The sequence below is a fragment of the Caloenas nicobarica genome, chromosome 27 (assembly GCF_036013445.1).
Source record: "Caloenas nicobarica isolate bCalNic1 chromosome 27, bCalNic1.hap1, whole genome shotgun sequence".
Taxonomy (NCBI): Eukaryota; Metazoa; Chordata; class Aves; order Columbiformes; family Columbidae; genus Caloenas; species Caloenas nicobarica.
Window position 1 is genome coordinate 2796127 of NC_088271.1, and position 21590 is coordinate 2817716.

Consider the following 21590-nt stretch of genomic DNA (forward strand, 5'->3'; position numbering starts at 1 on the left):
TCCTCTGGAGTTTTCAGAGGAGTTTGCTGAGCAAAATAATCCCATTTTGCTGGTTCTTTCTAACCACGAGCACCGAAAACACCAATATTTAAAACCTTCGGTTGAAAAGCAAACGTACCACAAACAGAAGTAAGAAAAAGCGAAGCAGCCAGAGACAAAAACATTTGAACTTTTATTACATTTCATTTACAAATAATGCCAGGATACAAAGACAAAAGCCTTCACACAAAAAAAAAGATTGAAAAGAATGTACATTTAGTTGAGCTGCTTTTTCACATCATTTCTCAGATTGCAAACACTTAAAGCCAACTTCAGTTTTCCACTTTACCTATAGAAAAAACACAATAAATAAAACTTTTATGTCGCAGGGACAACTTTTCCAGAGTTCCTGTGCCACCAACGCTGTAGCTGAATATAGGATTGCATATATCAGTGAAATAATCCACAAATCATTTTAATAGAAAAAGTTTAGCTTGTAAAGAACAGTATATTATACTGTCCTCTGAAAATGCATAAATCTGACTTTTTTTTTCCCCCAAGCTCAATGAACGACATAAAGTTGGTTTTAGCTGCCAGTCTGTGAGAGGAGCTGCCACACGCAGCTGTGGTTAATTTGATTAAAATCAAACGGACACACCGAACTGCCCCAGACGGGGCTCCCCTAAGGTAAGAAGAAAAAGCACCTAAAAGTTCTAATTCCTCCCCGCAAATCAACCCTCAGGATCTCCTGTGTTATGAGTGAACAGCTGAGATACAATATCTGCATTTCTACGCAGTTTGACCTTCCGAGCGCGGCGACGCTGATGCCACAATGTTCAGGATCCAGGCAATAAAGACCCTTTTGTTGAAGCAAACCCGCTACCCCCCAGCGCTGTCCCCCACAAATAACATCATGTAACTTTTATATTCATCACCTACTCTGCAGGAACAGAAGCTTTACCTATTTATTTTTTCGATACGTAATGTCTTTTAGAAATTCTAGGAATTCAAAAATTAAGCCAAGCTTAATATTTTCCTTTCCGACCGGACATGATGCGTAAGGGCAGCTGAGAAGCGCTCGTGTCTCTTGCTCGATAAACAGCCAGAGCAGATTTTGTGCAATTAAAAACTTGCCCTCGGGGTGGGCAATTCAATTCCATTTTTAGGAGCGAGTTGCAGCCGGTAACATTTTTGAGGGCAAAACCGACAACTCCGCGACTCCGGCTGCAGAAACCAGGTCTTAAATTAGGTTTATAAATGCAGAACTTTCATCGTTTTTTCCTAAGCCACAGTATGAATGGGTTGGACTGAATAACCCACCGGCCACGGGATGTCGTGTCAGAACCAGCTCCGGCTCCTCCGCAACCAAACCCAGCCCGGCCAGCACAGATGAGCCAAGATTAATTGAGCCAAGATTAACTGAGCCGAGATTAATGACAAATCGACACCTCTGAGCTCCCCCTGCACCGTTACTGCACTCAGACAATTGAAGCTTATCGACAGAAAAACTTGTATTGCGGGTTGAGGGGCAGATCTGCGGGCGGATGAAGCTGCACAAGGCTCAGACTCAACTTCACAGATTTAACACAATTTGCGGCTGCTAGAGAATCGCATTCCCGGGGCAGAACGCACATTTCCCTCTAATCCGCATTTTCCTAGTTAAAAATCTCACCCGCAATGAAAAAACCACGCAGTTCACTTGCAGAACAGGGCACCCTCCGACAGGTTTTTAAAGCTTTATCCGCAGGAGGCTGGAACTAGAGAGAAAACCGCACAATTTTCAGAGGGGCAGAAGCCCCGTGAACAGGAACCCGCGTTAACCCGCGTTCCGTCCCCTCCCGGAGGTTCCTGAGCAGCAAACTCAGCTCAGGTCTCACTAAAACGGGAATTAAAGCAAAGCTCAAGCTCAGGTATACACTATGGCAGCAAAGCCTCTGTCATATTGGGCAGGAGGAATCCTCACACCGGCCCTGCTGCACGCAGATAAAACTGTTAGTTTAGAAACAGACTAGTAGAAATAGATAATTAATGTTCCCATGGAACAGAGCGACTGCTCAAATTACGATTTTTTGGTTAGAGCTCAATAAGGGGGACTAGAACCAGCGACAAATTCAACGCCACCACGTCCAGGTCAAACCAAAGCGCTGCCGCGCGTGCCCAGATCCCGTTTCTTAAAAAACTAAAGCAATGAGGACGGCAAGAAAAATGTGATTTATCCCGAAGATCGGCCAGTCCCAAATGCGGCTCCTGCAAATCCCACAATTAATTTTCCTGCTGATGGGTTTATCACTCTTGCCTGAACATACAAACAGCCACCAAGGGGAAATACGGTCTGTAAATGTGACAAAAGCGAAGCAGCAGCCTCGGGAAGTCGGTACAGGCTGAAGGTGGCGAAATGAAGGAGTAAAAGCATCTAAAGCGTCATCTCCATTTCCATCCTATCGTCGTTGCGGTGACAGAAACACCGACAGCAAGCGAAGCACCTTGGAAAACAGAGATCGTGGTGACGGGTCCCTAAAAGCCGCTGCTCACTCTGGAGTCAGCGATTCCAACGTTAACCCCTGTGATTCTCCAGCCAGCAGAAAATTCAACCTGTGGAATTGACTTTATTCTCTTGTAGCTACTTAAAATTTAAAGTAAAAAGAACCACAAGAAAACAAAACGGACATTATTTGGGTGTTTACCTGCCTATTTAGTTACGACACACACAACCTGAAGGATCCAGCAGGTTAAGGTGGTTACACGGAGACAGAAACGAGTAGGAAAAGCTGCTGCGGCGGCGCCAATTTCTCCAGAATTCAGCCCAAAACTTCCCTGCCTGCAAAGGGCGGCACCGCGACGCTGCTCCCCAAAAAACACAGCGAGAGCCAAGAGATCCGCTGGGCTCAAAGGATCCGTGTCTGCACCAAAACCAGACCCGCAGGAGGGAGCTCGAGCTACCGGGGACAACCAGAGCGGGGCCGATTCCCCTGAATTAACCCGAAAAAAGGGGTGCAGGTCGCTGGTCCTGCTCTTTTCTCTTTGGTCGTGTTACCCATGACCTTCAGAAATCCCTGTATTTCAGAAACAGAAAACCTGCAACACGTCAAGAGCAGCAGGATCTTCCTCAAAAAAACCAAACCAAACCAAACCCAATCACCCACGCCGCTTGTTTCCAGCAACGCTACAACCCCAGAATCGTTGGGGTTTAGGTCGGGTGAGAATTTTCATGACTGGTCCAAAAAAAAAAAAAAAACCAAAAAACAAACCCCGTTCTGAGTTTCCTGCCCAGAAATGGGGACACGGTGTGTCTGAGGGGGCCGGACGCGGCCCCTGGTTCTCGCGACGCAATCACTGACCTCAAATCGTCCCGTTAAGACCCAAATCATGTTTCCGACGAGCTGCCCGTGTCGGTACCGCATCACGCGGCCGCGTTTTCCTCCGTCCCGATCCCTTCACTACAGCGTTTATCCTGCAGCCAACTTACTGAAGAAAACAGTAAACATTATTTTACCCCTTCAGGCCTTTATTTTGATAAAATTGGTCAAGCCCACATAAGGCAATATACACCACGGTTAAACCCACCCCCCCCCCCCCCGCCCCCCGAAATAATAAAATAAATAACACAAATGAATAGAAGTACGTAATGTAGTGTTTTGTTTCGCAGTATAGAAATCCCACACAATGGTTCTGTTTAAAAAGGTAAAAATGATTTATAATACAGAGTTAGAATGTCGTCATGGTGCCCGCGTAGAAAACCGACATGCAATCCATGCCCACACTGCGCTGTATAAATAATACGCAACTAAAAATACAAAGAACAGGAACACTACAAATGTTTTATCTCTTTTTTTTTTTTTTTTTTGCTTTTTTTCTTTTTTTTAAAAAGAACGGACACACGTAACAAAGGCTGCCTGCGCTTTCACATTGCCGTCACAGTGACAGGGGGGCCGTTTGTCGGAGGAATAAACGATTTTTGGGGCGCACGCAGTGACCTAAAGGGTCTGGGGGCTTCTCCGCTCCCCCCACACACACAGGGGGTTTCCAAGACGGTGCTCGTTAAGGGACGGATCTCAAGCCTTAATTACTTTTTTCTACAGAAATCCAAGCTTTGATAAACAAGACCTTCTTGTTTTGAGGGGAGTCAAAGGATTCCGTAATCAGCAGACGCGGCTTTTATACAAACTCGGGGCAGCTCTTCTTCCTCATCCACGAGTGTTCTTGTCGCAGGAGTTGGTTGTCAGGCACGTTCGTTAAGGAAAGAAAATAGAATTAAATTGAAAAGAAGGTTAGAAAACGTACAAATCATTAACGATTTCTTCCATTAATTTGCAGCTTCTTTCTGGAAACCTTTTTCCCCTCTTCGAATTAAGAAAAAAATGGATGTATATCAAGGGAAAGCCCCGCAGTTGTGTTTGTGGAGCTGGGGGCGTGGACATGCAGCACAGCCCGGGGTGCAGGACACTATGTACAGCGCGGAGCCGCCCCCGCCGACAGCACGAGTCGTGGTTTGCTTCTGAAAAATCACAGTATTTCATACACCGAAGGTTTATTCCTATTATTTTCCCCGTTGTATTGGCAAATGCAACAGTCTAGCTCGGGAACTTTTTAATATATATAGATATATTTATATATAAAAACACATTGTAGGGGGGGGTAGGGGGCACTCAGCAGGTATGTTTGGACAGGAACCCTTTGAGACGCCAGACAGTTTGAACATCATTTAACCAAAGAAGTTACAAAGAATTATTTTTGTTTGCACTGCTCTCGGCCATCCCTGGCCAGGAAGGGGCAGCCGCTCACCCTTACCTACAATTTGCCATGAAAACGGCACTGATTTTCCGATAAAATCAAATTACTTGCTCTGAAAACGCTCTACGTTTCTATTTGACAACCCAAGAGATTTGGGTTTGCTTTCGAAATCAGCTTTGTGGCTCCAGACGTTACAAACCGTGAGTTTTGGGGGCAGCTCCTCCAGGCACTGCCGCAACAACCGCTCCGGCTCTCAAAGGGTCGGGACTAAAAGCAGCTTTTTTTTTCCTGCCCGCGACTGGGGCGTACGAGATGAAACGACATCTTGTCCCACACGGCGTCACCGGCTTCCCGCGATGACATCACCAGCATCCCGCGATGACATCACCATCCTCCCGCGATGACATCACCATCCTCTTTCCCACTCCCAAAGCACCTTTTCTCCGTTTGCCCCACACAAAAGGAACAAAAACCCGGATTTTCTCTCCACTAGATGGTCCCTAATTTTGACAGTTGCATCCAGACATGGTTTTTTTGTTTTGTTTTGTTTTTTTTTTTAAATTAAGGCCATTTTAAATGTCTACTTACAAGTCTGATAAACAAGATCTCTTATATACACGTGTCGTTTAAAAAAAATGAGAAGGTAGCAATTTAGCGAGGGCTCCCCGGAGGAATCGCGGCTCCTCCGCGGACGCTTCGCTCTGAAGTGACTCTGGTTTTAAAAAAATAGATCGCAACAGGAATTTACATGCAGAGGAGTCACCAGAGCGAGAGAGCGACGGACAAAACCCCACCGAGGAACGACACGAACTGCGAGAAGCGTTTTCGACTCACGCTCTACCTGCGGCTGGTTCAAAACAAAGGACTCCGAGTCACCTGTGCCCGAATTCCTCCTTTTTTTGGGGGTATCCTCCTGTTCGGAGCTACCTTTTTTAAAAAAATTTTCTCCTCCTTAAATCGAAAAAGCAATCTGAAACAAGCAGACACCGGGAGTTAACACGTACTACTGGGCTTAAATCCCGACGAAAAACATTTGCAACGAAGATGCGGGAGAAACTTTCAATCGCGTGGGGAGGAACAAAAAAAAGACAGAGGGAAGCGAGGTCTAAAGTTAAAAAAAAAAAGCATTTTTTTTTAGTGCAAATGGTTCAACTAATGGCACAAACATGAGCAAACACACAGCCAGATTAGAGAGATCCCGACGACGATTCTGCTCAGCAGCGTTTGGCGGATCTCGGGGCGGCGTCGCGCCCATTTCTGGAAGCACACAGAAACCTAATATAACTCATTAAGGGCTCCTTCGTTAGCGCCGGCTGAAAACAGCCCAGAAAATCCCACTCGAGGGGACGGGACGGGGAGAAGTGACAAGGGGGGTGGATTTTTTTTTTTTGCTTGAAAGTCATGACAGCTGAGAAAGAACGGACGGGGGTTTGGACAAAAAGCAAAATGCAAGTGGGAAGAGCAGATGTGGAACCACCAGGGCAGAGGGGGGGCAAAAAAATTTTTAAAAAAATTAAAAATTGAGAAGCCGCAACTTATCTTGAAATGAAAACTAAAACGGCTCTTTTATCGAGGCCGTATTTAACAAAAATGGATGTGGATGTTCAGCCCCGACTGCATGGAAACGCTTTCCGCTGGTGGGTATTTGCTCATCTCGGGGCGTTGGGCGCAATGTCATTGTTAATTTGTTAATAAGACTTCAAGGAATGTTAATTCGTAACTTCTGCTGAAGAGAAGGGTCCTGTATTTACAGGTTCTGTCACGGAGCCGAGGTTTGAACGGTGCCCCCGGCGATTCCCATCAACCTGTCGGGCTCCCCATAAATCTTTAAATGCATTTTTTAAACATGGTGAGAGCCCCAAGCGCAAAGATCTGGGGATCATCGCCGATTCAGAGTCAATGGCTGGTTTGGTTTTTCTTTTTTTTCCTTTTTTTAAAATCTGTTATAGATCAATGTGATTCACCAGCCCCTTCTACTGCAGCACAGAATACGAACAAGGACTAAACAAATAGTCTGTTGTAACTTTACCAGAATCTCCACCTGCTCCAGGACACTGAACTGGTCACCACTGGTTTTTCCCCAGGGTGAACGAAGGAATTTTAAGTTCCTGCCGCCCTGTTTTGACCATATAAAAGGAAAACATCTCAACCTGCCTTGGGCTTCCTCACTTCTGCTCAACACCTGCTTAAAATTCCAGTTAGTTAAAAATACCTATATATATATAATATATATAATAAATTTCTGGAATAAAAACACAAAAAAGATGTACTGTACAAGTATTATGTAGAGTGCTTCAATTGGCTGTATGTAGTTTAGCTACTGTCCTAATACCCAAATACTTAAATTAAAAAAAAAAAAATTATAAATAATGGTAACAGAATAAGTAATGAATAAGAATAAAAAATAAAAAAGTCACCATATTTGAGCCAGGTAATGAATAAGAATAAAAAATAAAAAATACTCATCATACTTGAGCCAGGCTTTGCTGTGGAAATGCCCTTCCTGCTGCCCAGGAATCTCTCGCACAGTAAAATCAGCAATTCGCTCTGCAAGTTAAGTCTCCTATATTATTTTAGCTGCTTTAAAATGTTCTGATCCTTCCTCCGTGCTAATCAAGTAATGAATTATAGTACTTTTTTGTGTGCTCAGAAATGCTATATATATATGTATACATATATTTATAAATATATCTATTACATATATATTAAAAAAACAAAACAAAGCTTTGTAACTAGTGTTTACAGTTGCCTTTTTTGGGCTGCTCCCTGGCATTGCCAAGCGGGCGAGTTTGCTCAGGGCACGAGAAGAGGCAAGCGGGTGCGGGACGAGAGCGGAGGAAACCGAAACGGAAGCCGAAGGTGGCACAGCGAGAAAGGAAGAAGCGTTTTACTCGAAAAGCAGCCGGCACAAAGCAGAGTCGAACCCCCCGAGGGCGGCAGCGCGGAGGGGACGGGGGGGACGCGGTCGGTGTTTCCCCCTCCCTGGCTCAAACAGCAGCCAACGATTTGGTGCGTTCGAATCTCTCTACCCTCGGCTCTGAACCTTCCTCTCCTACCCGAAAAAAACCCCTTTTTCTAGTGCAAAGGATAAATTAACAACTTAACGCTGGAGCTTTGGTGGGAGGGGGCTCTGGAGAGGAAAAGGCCGATGGAAACTCCTTACTCATTCATGGCAACGAGTGGAAAAAGGGGTGAAATCCGGGGAGTGGGGGGTCTGCAGCACGGCAAGCTCAGAACGACAAGCGTTACTCATGGGACACGTCGTGCAGGATGGAGCTGCTGCTCTCGGCAGCTCCCGCTCCGGCACCGCCGGCCCGGTGCGGCTCTCGAGTCGGGCTCCCCTGCGTCCCTCACAGCCGGTCCATCCTGAACGTGTCCTCTGTGGCGGGGTCGGTGAGGACCATGTCGGGGTCGTTCAGCATGTGGAGTCCATCCAAGGTTAAAGGGTCAATTTTGAGTTCATCCAGGGGGAACTGGGAATCCGCGTCGAAGCTGACGTCTCCCACCCCTGCCAAAGAGCTGGTCAGTTCTTTTGATAAGCTGGGAGGAGATTCTCCCGTCACTGCAGGGAAGAGGAAGAGAAAGGTGTCGGTAGGACGTGACAAACATGCATTTGCCAAGCAAACGCGTCATCAAACAGCTTGCAAAAATTCTGGAATAACTTCTTGGACTAAGGCTTGGACTTCTTGAACTAAGTTCAGGTGAGAAGCATCTCCCCTCGTTTCCAGCCGGATGAATTACAGATTTGTCAAAGCACCCCAAAACCATCACAATGGCCTAAAACATATATATATATATATATTTGGGGGCCACAAAGTGGTGCCACTTTGGTCTCTTTTCTCCCCCTCAGGTTTAGAAGCAATAACCTTGATTTATGCGACTGTAATCAGCAAGAGCCCTCAGCTAAAACATGGACCCAACTCCTGTTTTGTCAGTGCAGAAATTGTTTCCAAACGTCCAACCGTGACCAGATTCGCCACCATATGTGACACTAAAAACAATCCTTTGTTGGCAAACGCGGCCGGAGCGGCACGGGAAGGAGTTGGAATCTCACCGTGGCAGAGGATCCAGTGAATTCAGAGACGGGGAAGGTTTGTAAGACAATTAGCGCTGCAGCTCTAACACTTCGCTGGGATGAAACCAGGAGCCACCAGATGGGTAACACCAACATTTACGCATTTAAACAAAACCTTCAAAGGCAACAATCCCGTTTTCCTTTCCATCTCGAAGCGAGTCATTGCAAAACGAAGAGAAACGCCGACACCACGATGGCTGTATTATGATGTTAATATAATATACTACTATTATATTAATACAATATTAATACTTGTGGGTTTGAGTTGTCTTCTTACCTGTAAGAATGATGTTGGGGATGTTTCCATGGCTGGAGTAGTTGAGCTGCTGCGAGTCCTGCAAGCTGCCGTGGCTGCCGGTCAGTCCCATCATCGCGGCCTGCGAGTAGTTGAGGGTGGAACACGGGCTGTACAGGCTGTTGGAACTAATGGCGTTTTCGATCATGTTAAACTGTTCGAGCTGGAGACCAAGGCACAAAGGAATTACGTTACTTCTGACCATCAGGAAACACGGCGAAACAACTTACAAAGCTCAAGGACGGGAAGTTGCGTTGAAAGAGACAGGCAAACAAATTCATCTTTAGGTTTTGTCGATCAAAATATGGTCTATTTTCACGTAACTTTCCAGAAGAGTTTACTGCCAAATTCAGAGTGCGGGAGAACGAGGAGAGGGTGGATGCAAAAATAAAATTATTGCTGTTGATATCGTAAAGAAGAAAAGAAAAAGTAGGTTTAAAACAAAACAAAAAACCCCCGTAATTCATGCTGCTAACTCCAGGGATCTGCCTCTCCAAAACCATCTCATTTTTTCCTCCTACCAGAGCATGTTTCGCAGGTGAATGAATCAATGCACGAAGGCCTGGGTCTGCTTGCTCCATTTGGGTACTGTGCACGAGTTGTTTGCCAAATTCAGGAGTAAATATTGTTACCACCTATGAGTGAGTCCTCCCCAAATGCAACTATGGCCAGAGATGCAGGGATTTTAAAATTTCCTTTCATTATTTTTAATCCGATAAACTTGGCAGAACACCTTTAAAAAACACTTGCTACAATGGCCAAGGGGGGGGAAGGGGATGGAAGAGGGGGGGGAAAAAAACAAACAAAAAACCAGAAGAAAATGAAATCCTGAGTATCACAAACTCAAAATAACAGAAGTAAAACTACATGGACAAAATGTGATCTTACATAAAATAATCAGAAGTCGATCTATATTTATTTTAAGCTGAAAGTGGCCGAAATATAGCTGAAAATCCGAGATGAATTTGCTCACCTGGTGGGATAGGGCATTAGCCTGCCTAGCTGTCATCTGCTGATCATAATAGGAGTCACCAAATACACTCCCCAGAATGGAAGAATGCTGAAAACAAAACAGAGTCTTTATGGTGCAAAAATCTCACAAACAGACGTACCCACGGCGTGTGAGTGACTCCAGCCTTCCGACCGATTCTTCTCCACGTTAATTAGCAGCGCCCTTCATTGTTAACAACCACTAACCAGCAGCAAATTCATTAAACATTTGGTATTTCCCTCCAAGACACAAACCCTTCCGCGTGACGCTGCCTTTTAAGCACAAAAATACGGTCAGGTCAACCCAACAAACTTCCTCACAGAGGACACACAACATATAAAACTTCGGATTTATGAAAACAGACGAGTGCGCTACAGAACACGAGAAATAAAATCAATCTGCAACTTCGGCTTTTTTGTGATTTTTTTTTTTTTTTGGTGAAAGATAAACCCCGCACAGCGAGATCGTTTCTTATTTAAAACTATCCCAAATTCTGATACTCCAGCTGAAACAAAAAATAAACACCTAGTGACAAAGAGAACACCTACAACAGATGGTGTCTGCAAAAGACAATTGGCACGGAGGGTTTGTATCCATCCTGGAAAATACTTCAATACCTCACATAGGATTTTCCAGCTGTTTTGTCTCCGCATTAAAAGAGGAAGGCTACAAATTTTCTCCTTTAAAAACCTAACAGTATATGGAATTCAGCCTAAGAAATAGCAGAAGAGTCACACCAGACACCACAGGTACAAGCGCTAAACGCAGCCAGAGATTAAGACACTCAGAAAACACGGGACGTCCACAAGAGTGAACATCAGAACTTCAGCAAACGTCCCATTTTAAACATTCTCCCTCTGTTATCAGGGGAACATCTCGGTGCAGCCTCTTTGCAGGTTGCATGCAAGAAAAAGAATGGAAATCTTGTCTAAAAAAACCTGAATTGCCCACAACCTCCATGAGAGGGGACGATCAGGAAAAAAGCAAAAATATATTCTTCCTAAAGCAATATATCCTTTTTAAAGTGAACAAAAACCTTCCCATTCAGCCAGAATGGTCAGTACTGGCAGGGTTGGGAAGGTGGGAGAAAACCGGCTCCAAATCGTGCTCGGAGACGATCGTACCAGTAACTTCCCCGTGAGAAATGGTTTAAGTAAATGAAGCCTGATCCTCAAGGCTGATTAAATAGAGCCTGAGCCAAGAACAGTGTTTTATGGACAAAAATAAGGTTTTGATTCACTTTTCCAGGCATTTATGACCTGTCACAGCCATGACCACAGAACAGTAAAGACATCATAAAATGATGCTGTGATCTTTGCAGCTTAAGACCATGCTCGATGCTCTCCTCAGAAGCAGGTGCAAATGGAAACCAGTGTAATTTGAACTGGCCTTCTAATTAATCATCTGGTCCCCAAAACTCAGGCACCTGCTGTGTCCCTCGCATGAATTGGGGCTACAAGGGAGCTCCCAAGAGCCACATTACTCCCGACAAGAGAAAAAGCAAAGCGCTACTTACATAAAAACTCCACGTTTTTTCTTAAACCACTGATACCTGACTTGCTGCCCAGTCACATTTTGATCAGCTACTCAAACTCCACATTATTCAACCTGCTCCAAGTGTTAATTTTTTTTCTTTAAGAGGAAGGGAAAAGGTGGAGCCAACTCAAGCACGCGGATCAGGACCAGCCCAGCTTAACTCTATCACGGAAAACCCATCCCATCTGAAGCGGCTGGCACAGCCCCAGAGCTGGGGGATGGTTTTCTAATTCCTGATGCTCGACGTGAATCAAATCCAGTTCGTACCGGCACTAGAAATGCAATTGTGATTCGAAAGCTCCAAAGAAAACCAAGGTGGTTTTTTTCCTTTAACTTCTGACATTTCGTTTTTCCAGGAGCTTTTCAGCAGTAGCGGCAAACCCTAAAATCTGTGTATTCCTCTAAGCATCGATCCCATCCTAAAAAGTTCAGTCAACCTTAAAAATAATCAACAGGAGACCAAAATCTATTTGTGCGGTTCTATGTTAATAACTCCTAACAAAACATACAAGCCCATATTTATTCCCCAGCTCTGAAGCATCCCGGTTATTACATCTGTAAGCACTGAAGCTCCCAAAGGAAATCAACTGGGAATGTCATTACTTCAACACTTCGGAGTCCTAGAATAATTTATTGACAACTCTGTGAAAAACATCTTGCTAACACCGTCTCCTCCAGAAACACTAGACGAGGTCTGTTTTGTCAACAGTACATCTTCTTGGGTTAATGATGTGGTGACTGCAAGAAAAAAACACACACCCAAACCACAAAACCCCTGGCTTAAATTATTAATCTAAAAATACATACCATATTATGCAGTACACAGCCATTCGACTAAAAAAAAAAACCAAGTAGATTTCTATCTAATTGGAACAGTATGGCAGGTGTTAGAGGAGAAAAGCGCAGTAGGAATAAACAAAGCGCTGTGGATGAAAAGCCATGCAAACAGCAAGCGAAAACTACGGCAGAGCTTTTCAATCCGTGTCCGAGCAGGAACGCCTTCGATAACCACATCTCAAACACGGGAGCAAAGAGAGCCGGAGATGTGAAAAGATGAAAAAATAACTTGTGGTGAATGAACCGTGTGCGGGATAAAAATCAAGCGGCAGATTTCTGGGTTTAGAGCGAGTCACTCATTGCACTGATGCGCTGGCGAGTGATTTCACCTAAAATTAATCAGAGCAACAGGAGCGAGTGGAGGACGCCTACCCGGTCACAACGACCTTCTTCCGCTCGTCAGCCAGTGCCAGACTGTTCCACAACAGGCAGATTGGCACAGAAATTGGAGAATCACATTCTGCTGTTGGAACTGATCTAGTAGATCCTGCTATTTGGGAGCTGCCCCCATAATCACAACCAACCCCAATTTTTTTCTTCTGAACTGTGTTTTCTTCCTCCGTTGATTCTCTCCACTTTTAGTATTTGCAACCACCACTACTATGTTTCACTTCACTGCTGGAGGCAGGAAAGCCGTCTCGTTTTTAATTTAGCAAAAATAAAGATTTATGTGGGTATTTTTAAGAGGCGAACACTAAAGCAAGGCATATTAATAGACCCTCTTCCTTGCACACAGAGTTATGGCGTCCCACTTGAAAATAGCAAAACCTAAGCAAGAGTTTACAGGATAAAACAGGCCCAGGAGAAAAAAATTATTTAAAAAAAATGTATATTCAAGTGTGTGCTGCACTGGGGAGTGTTTGCTGCACCCCAGTACTGAGCAGTGGCGACAAGCCTGGGGACAAAACCAAGGAAGAGAAGTCAAGGGGGAAAGAAAATCAACGCAAAAATGAAAACTGGATGTGCTGCCCAGCTGAGAATGGGACCTGAGAATGCGCAGCAAGACTGGCAGCAGTTTGCTCTGCCTGGCAGCTGGGAGGAATCAATTGGTTTTTTTTCTTTGAGCCACACACAGGACACAGCAGAACCGGCAGGAGCGGAACGGAGGGAGAAGTTAAGAAGCAATTAAGCAAGGGTTAAGAAAATCCAGACAGTCCTGCCACTCGGATCTAGTACTGAGCTTACCAGCAACCTGGCTCTGGCTAATGGAAGGAGAGACGAAGCTTCTGCTTTGGAACCACTTATTTAGATAGGATTCTCCTTACAGCCTTCAACGTTCAACGATGAAACAGAAAATGTATTTTCAGACTTTGTGGTGATGCCCTCTGAGAAACTCCTTGCGCTTCTCCAGGTGGGATTTCGGAAAAGAGCAGCCATACGGAGATATTTGAGCAGCAGGTTATTTCTGTACGGAAAATGCGCTCGCTCCCTCACATTAGGGGCAACCCCAAAGGCTGCCTGGGTTTTAACGGGCTTGCTGCTGGCAGATAAAAATTCCCCTTACGTAGAATTGCACACAGTTGCATGTAGGACGTGCGGATGTACAAGGATATACATACGCAAGAAGGAAAAATCAGCCAGCATGCAAGAAAGCGCGTTTACTAACCCAGCACTTGCAAGCCACAAGATACAACTCTAATGTTATGAGCATTTTCTCCAGTGTTTTCTTTCAAAGTGTAAAAAAAAAAGTCCTGATTAAATGATTTTAGCCACACAAGGGGTATTTAGTACCACAGGAGTTATCCTGCTGCAGGAGACACTTGAGTTTGCGTCTCTCTCCCTCAACTGTCAGCTCCTCCGTGATGTTGCTAATTAAAGGGGTCCACCCGCAGGTTCTGTGCACGGTATACCCCAAAAATCTCTGCGTTTTAACAGTGTTCAAATAGCAGCTTTGCTCAATAAAAAGGCAATTCACCAGCTATTGAAAAACTCTGGCACCGCATGAAAACTGCAAACAGGATGAGACATCGGTAACGCATGAGGCACACACAGTTACGGGGAGACAACTATGGGTCAGTGATGGAGACTCGACTACAAACGAACACGAGAAGCGAGGCCTGGGAAGCACAGAGGCCCTTACTTGAGGGGAGCTGCCGGGAGAGAAGCCTTGATTGGAGACAGGAGAGGTGGGAGACTGGTTGGCTGGGGAGCCAGCATTACTGCGGTACTGCTGGAGTGACGCCTACAGAACAACACAGAGTTAAAGACCATGGCATCGATGGAAGGTCGGAAAAATCATCAACTTCTCGAGGAAGCTGGGAGATATCATCCTCTTTGGCAATTCTTGGTTATGTGGGAAGATATGGTCTTGCCTGACTGAACGGCTGTGCTGTTGTACAAGCAAAACCACTTAAATATTTGCTCACTGGTCGCATTTATGTTCAATTAAAAAAACCAAAAAATCTGGTCAGCCAACGATGTGGGGAAAAGTAGTATTGAAAACGGGGGATAACTCAAAAATAATGTAATTTATTCTCTGAATCAGCTGCCATACCCGTGCATTCTTAATGTGGCTCTGGAAATCCTCCTCGTGTTCCTGTGCCGGGTCTGGAACGGCCTGGGTATATTATCGCAATTGAGGCGTAAAACCGAGCAGACTCGAATCCTGCTCAAAGCTGCATCTGACCCCAGGACACAGAACTGACAGTGTCTGAGAACTCACACTACGTTTTGCAGGTTTATATTAATTATATTTCCATTGTTCTCAGACGTCCTGAGAACACGGTTTCAAAGATTTACCTTTTTTTAGCCATAAAGAACCCTGGATTTGAACAAATTAATCTTAATGGCATTTAAACAGAGTGTTGCACTAATTAACATAAACAGTAAGTGCAACTCTTCTCATTATTCCTTTAGAAACTAACAGAGGATTGAGGGAAACCTGCAATCCAGGAGTTCTAAGAAACGGAGTAATTTAATCAGACAGCTTTGCAGTGTGGGAGAATGCTGTCCTACCAATGCTTTCTGACTCCAAATTCTCTAAACCTCAAGAAAATAGGTCTTAAATCTTTTTGCTATGCATTGTTACTTACGCACGTTAAGCAGACATCCAAATTGCAGCAAAATGAGTTTCAATATTGCTTCACAAAAACTGCATAAATGTTGTCAGTGAGACTGTAATGCAGCCTAAATGGCTTTTTGGTAAACTAGCTTTAAATTTATTTATGAGTCTTTCAGTTGCTTTAAAAGATAAGCACAGCACCCTAAAAGTTAAGGTTATAAAGAAGTTTAGGATGGGGAAAGCAACACAGAAAGCAAAGAATGAAAATCAGAATCATCTGTACTGGTAACTACATATTAGAATTCAAACATTCAGACCCATTTTGAGTGGGTCGGTATCCTTTCCATTTGTCCTTCCTCTTCCCCTTCCAATCCTGAAAGGGAAGCAGCTTCTTTCAAGCAGCGCTGATTTATCAGCATCAACTGTTAAAAATTTCATCCGCAATCAAGTGCTGCATCAATAGACAACGATTTCTTCTCATTCTCAAACCAGTTCCTTTCCCAACCAAGATCCTACACAAGCTGGGAAACTCTTCCCTCGCTGGCCTGAAATCCTGACCTTGCTCTGCATTCCGGATTTTCGTATGTAGAGACGCACACGCCATTTTGTAACAGAGCTCCTAAAACAAGCAAGAAATCTGTCTGGAATTCATTGCTGTATGTGTGTACACATTCCATTTCTGCTGGGCATCTGGAGGCAGCCACAAATCCAATTTTTTAGGATAATAATGTATGCCCTAAAATCCCTTAAAATGAGAGGGTTCTAAATATAGAAAGTATAGAAAATACCTGGTTCTCTCCAGTTTTTGGAAAATGCTTGTTAGCCGGTTTCTTTGTCAAAGCTCTGTTACCTCCTCCAGCCTATAACACATTGCGTAACACACAACGTGCCTGAAAATGTATCAATCCAATGGCAGCAGCAAGGTATGAAATCAATGCTGATATACTTCAGCTGGTCTAATAAACCACAGGAGTCATAAAGGACCACTTTATGAAAATACGGCCACTCTAAGCGCACACTAAAACCAAGCTTTCCTCTGTAAAACGTTTAAATGTGGATTCAACCCAAACCATTTTAAGTCTACTTCAGGCTCTGCCTAAAATTCTACTTATGACAAGGGCTGATCTCCCACACCATGCCATACGTTCCAGGTTTTCCAAAGGAAAACTCTTCTCGCTTACCGAGTTGATGTCGATTCCCATGGAGGGCTGGGTCTGGCTGCCCGGAGGGGACTGCGGGATGGTGGACGGTACCGTGACGGAGAGCGGGGGGAGCTGCGTTCCTCGCTGCAAACCGGAGCTCTGCATTAAAGGAGTGTTCTGCGGCAGGGTACTCGCCACCTGGGTCTGCTGCTGTTGCTGGGAAGTTGTCTGGGTAAAAAACGGATACGGGGGAAGCTGCTGCTCCAGAGACAACGCATCCATAGCCACGGCCTTAAAAAGAAGAATCAGAATCACCCACGCTGGCAGGGACGTTCCCTTCATTTTCAAGCACATCAGGTGAACTCCGCACAGTCAATCTCCTAATGCATTTAAAAAATGTTACCTAGAAGTTCAGAAGCAGTCAAGAACATGTCTTAAAAGACTTAATATCACCTCCAGTGTACAATAAACAAATACTCGAAAAGCCCAGCTGAACGTGCAGGTCAGGACTGACAGCCCAGGCAGTCAGGGAGTCACACTTATCAAATCAATTTATAAAACTAATTGAGCTGCTCTCACGAATTAGAGACATCTTCAAATTTCACAATTAACTTTGAGACAATACTGTTACAGAAAAGTATCCCAAATAGACGGTTTTTTATTACGGTTCTAGAAAAGTGAAAGTAAAATCTGTCCCCTCTACAAACTCTTTTCTTAAAGCTCTGAATTAATGAACACATTTAAAGAAGAAAACTACAGAACAAGAGAGATGAAGTTACAGCCAGCTTGTCCTTAGGTGGAGTAAAACAATTCCTCCATGACTTAAAAAATGTGATTCTCCAAGTAAGTTCTTACCTGAGTAATTGGTGACAGAGGGGAGAGCGTAGGAGACATCTGCTGTGACTGTGTCCGTCTGGAGTCGGCGCTCAGGGAGAGCGGGCTGACGGCCGGCGGGCGGTGCTGCTGCGACGGCGCTGCCGGCGTCATCCCTGCCGAGGGAACAAGAGAAATCCTTTAGTGATGCTTGTACGGAGGTAATTACCTAACCGATGAGAAACGAACGGCATTATGCGGACAACCACTCAATGCAAAGTGCTGAATGCGCCTCGGCCAATCAAGCTGAAACTAATCTGCAATTAATTTTGTCACGCCGAAGAGCGCCGGGATGAGAGGAAGATCCCTGTGGTTTATCCCAGATAAAAACCAGTCACTGTTGTTCAGGTTCATGCACAGATACTGACTGGACGTTGAGACAGGCAGAGAAGTTTCAGGGGTTCACTGAAACCACTGGTACCGCTCTAATGCGCATCGGACCTGGAAGAAGCACGTTCTGCTCTGTTTGCAAGGGCTCAAACTTCAGGAAAAAGGTAACAGATCATATAACGAGATTAATCAGAAGGGCACTTGCGATCTTAGAAAAGCAAACTAGGTGTTTAATAGAAAACACAGAAGAAAAACTGGTCGCACAGGAAGTGCTCCATTTTTAACGGCATACCAGTGCGCAGGAAGGCAGGAAATATCCTTCACACTCCGAAGAGCCATGACCTGGCAGGGGGCAGCGATAAACAATTCAAGACAAAAACCTGCAAGTTTTGAAACCTCTCCTTATTTTCTGCCTCACCCTAGAGGAACCGAGACACCCTGGGAAGTGATTTCAGGACAACGTAGCCAGCGAGCTGTTCTTCTCGAGCTGCCAGAAAGGAGGAATTCACAGGAGTCCGCGAGCTCCTCGGCACTTGGCAAACGCTCAGGGCTCCCAGGCAAACTGCCAGCGAGCCAGGAAGGCCGGGCTGCCAAGGAGCCAGCAGGCAAACCGGCCGAAACGGCGCAGATTCCGAAGGCTGCCCGGCCTCCTCCGCGACGTTTTCAAAACCAGCAGTGTCTCGCGGAACATGGCAACGAAGCGACAAACTCGAACGCACAAACGCGTGCTGCGAAATCACCGGCGGTTCTTTTGTGACCCGCCAGGTGTTTGTTTCTCCACCTTTTCTTGGGGTGTGTCTGCGCAACGCGCGGAGCTCCTGCAAAAGGTTCCAAAGCATTTCCGTTTTCTGCTAAAGAGCCAGAAGCTAAAGAGAGGTGGGGAAGGGTTGGGAAAAATCAGTTCAAAAAGCACCAAACACTGACTATGCCAATGGTTAAACTACGGGACAGTCTCCAAAGAGAAGCAGGAAAATCAGCAATGAGTGTATCTTTTTAGTTTGCTATGTCTTTGATAGATCAGGAAATGTTTTCAAAGCAATTATATACTTACCAGTTTGGTTTTACATCACTTACTTTGCTAATTATGAGTACAGCAAAAAATGTAGCGACCCAATCTGGCCTAAGTCTGTGCAAGTAGTTTCTTTTTCTACGCAAAATTGCTCTCTTTGCACAAACTCGCTCAGTTCTACTCGAGTGGCAGCCCAAGTCATTTCTCCAAAACTTTGTACAGTCTCTTTTGAGACCAGACAATTTGTTAAAGGCTGCTGAAAGCTGCTGACCTGCTCTGTACTCAAATGGTTAAAGTGTCTTCTTGCTTCATTCTTAAATACAACTGCTCAGTCAGGACACTACATTAACCTGATGAGAATTATTTCCTTTTCCCAGTATAGGAAAGGATTTTTAAGTGGGTAAGGGAATTCTTCCTAACACAGGAAATATACTTGTATTTTTAGATACAGGACCTTATTGCTGTTCTAGGAATCAACTGACTGACCCAGAGAAATTATTGAAAAAATAACAATCACCAGTTTAGGCTACTTACCTATGAAGTTAAATTTAACCCTGAAACTATCAGGTGATGAGCATGAATATTGCCAGCATGGCAAAGAAAGTTTGTGTGGTTTTTTTGTTTGAGGTTTGTGTTTGTTCGTTTGTTTTGGTTTATTTTTAAAACAAATAAACAAAGGGGAAAAAAGCAGATTTGGGCACCAAGATGAGAAAAACGAAAGACGATTTGTAAGTCATATAACTAAATACAGCTTGCTCACGTTTTCATACAGAAACGGCTTGATAAAACTTGTTTACAAGGAAACGCCAATCGAGAGTGAAGTGCAATTACCTCTCAGACAAATTCAATAATGCATCTTAATTGGAGACAAGTGCCATATTACGGCCAATCTGCACAAACGAGCCCGGGTTCTGTCTTACCCTGAGTGGCGGTGCCGAGTCCCAGGTGGGTGAGGTTGGCAGCGAGATTCCCGGTGCTGTTGGAGCTGCTCAGGGCTGGGAAGGTGGATTCCTCGGGGTCCAGCGGGGTGGGGAGCGGGGAGGGGAAGTGGATGTTGGTCAGGTCGGGCAGTGAGCCGCCCGTGTTATGCGTGGCAGGAATCAGCGTCGTAGTGTTTTCCTGGTCGGCCGATGGGAAGATGCTAAATGAGAGGAAAAAAGAAAAAAAAAAAAAAAAAAGGATACATCTCAATTAAAATTTCAGCCTGAATAGGTCTTTATAAAACCTTTTTGAAAAAGGAAAGTGCCCTCTATAGACTTATATATAGTACTTCTGATAAAGCAATCGGAAAACTCACAAGCAAGAGGATAGTCAATATACAACATTCTTTCTTAAAGATCTCAATGCTCTTTAAAAATGAAATTGCTCAAAACTTACTTGATTCCTGGAACTTCACATGATTTAGGTCTTGATGACCCAGTCTGAAAGAAAAGGAAGGTGTTTTTCAAGGCAAAGATAGTGTTAGAGATTCATGTTTAAGATAGATTTCAATTAGTCTCATCTAATCTATTTGTACAGAAGTATTTCTATTCTTCTACACAAGAGCTCTGTGAAGCTCTTAGAAGATACCTGTCACCTTTTTTGCATTATTGGCCCAGCAACGCTCAAATTTAAAGAGTTTAAATCCAACATGCATGCACACATACATATAAAGCGCCTTTCTGATCTAATGTTTAGTGATTTGTTGCTAAATATAGCATTTAATCTCTAATCTCTGCAAGTAGTTTGTTTTGGTTGACAGTATTTAGAGCACTAATTTACCTAAATATGTTTAGAAAATAAAATCACTCCACTTTGCAACATGAGATTCCTACCTTTTTAGTGTCCCATCCTTGCTTGGAGAGGGTTTTGTCTGCCTCAGAGGTGCTCTCCTCCATCCCAGGGACAGTCAGTAATAAAACTAAAAAATGAGAACAGAAGGAATCAGATCGTAATATTAAGCTTCTCAGTAAGACATTTTCAGACTGGAAGTTTAACCATTTGAAAACTTAAGTAACTTATTAATAATGAACATGAAACAGTGGCAGTCTACTGTTACAAGATCGAAATTCAAAAACAATTCCCAGATAATACTTAAAAAAATTTTGGCTTCCAATTTAGTCTGCTTAGCTCTAAGTGGAAGAATGTCTATCGGGCCCTAGTTCTTCCAATCTTTTGCATTTTGCACAAGTGATGTACACCTGCGACCGCTGGAATTGTCCGGTTGGCCACCCATTAGTGGGGAAAAATCCACATCATCTCCCCTGGGACAGAGAAACGCTATAAAACTGATACTGCTCCATATTCCAACCATATCGTTTGTTCAAAGCAATCAACTGTTTCATCATAAGTGACAAAGAAACATCAAAAGCAAGCCCAGGCAGAGATCTATCAACAGAAGCCTTTCACAGCAATGATTATAAACCCATATGTATGCAATATTGTTTAAGATGATCATTATTTAATGTTTTACAGCTCTAGAAGTATATGGAAGAGCTGCAGTACAGGACCGATGTATCCGAGCGCTGCGTGTTCACTTGCCTCTGGCTGGTTGTTCAGGGATTAAATTTCTCTACACAGATTTAGGAGCTTTTAACGTATTTTTCAAACTGACAGCAGAACAAGGGCCAGCAGAGGGCACCAGAATTGTTGGTGCGGAGCTGCAGCTTCTCAGCAGAAACGTTACCCGAGAGTATTGTCTTTACGGAAAATGTTCTATCAGCTTTGGATAATGTTGTCTGGATTTCAGTACCCAGAAGAATAAATGTGGCACTTTGTTCCAATTCCACTCAATCTAGAAAGTGTTATGCAC

General features: G+C 44.2%; 1 protein-coding gene across 7 annotated transcripts in view; it reads right to left on the bottom strand.

Annotated features, from left to right (window-relative positions):
- Nucleotides 1–3592: 3592 nt before the first annotated feature.
- The window catches only part of CRTC1 (CREB regulated transcription coactivator 1), a 41780-nt gene continuing 23782 nt past the window's right edge, over nt 3593–21590 (bottom strand). For 3 of the 7 annotated variants that reach the window (XM_065652353.1, XM_065652346.1, XM_065652347.1), the window contains 9 exons: nt 20614–20699; nt 20177–20220; nt 19720–19940; nt 17443–17576; nt 16627–16878; nt 14525–14626; nt 10054–10140; nt 9063–9243; nt 3593–8272 (listed from right to left, as the gene is read on the bottom strand). In XM_065652353.1, coding sequence (XP_065508425.1) covers nt 8061–8272; nt 9063–9243; nt 10054–10140; nt 14525–14626; nt 16627–16878; nt 17443–17576; nt 19720–19940; nt 20177–20220; nt 20614–20699 — 1319 coding nt within the window. In that variant the 3' untranslated portion in view covers nt 3593–8060. The remainder of the gene's footprint in view (nt 8273–9062; nt 9244–10053; nt 10141–14524; nt 14627–16626; nt 16879–17442; nt 17577–19719; nt 19941–20176; nt 20221–20613; nt 20700–21590) is intronic. The other 4 variants (XM_065652351.1, XM_065652348.1, XM_065652349.1 and 1 more) reach the window with 3 other exon arrangements.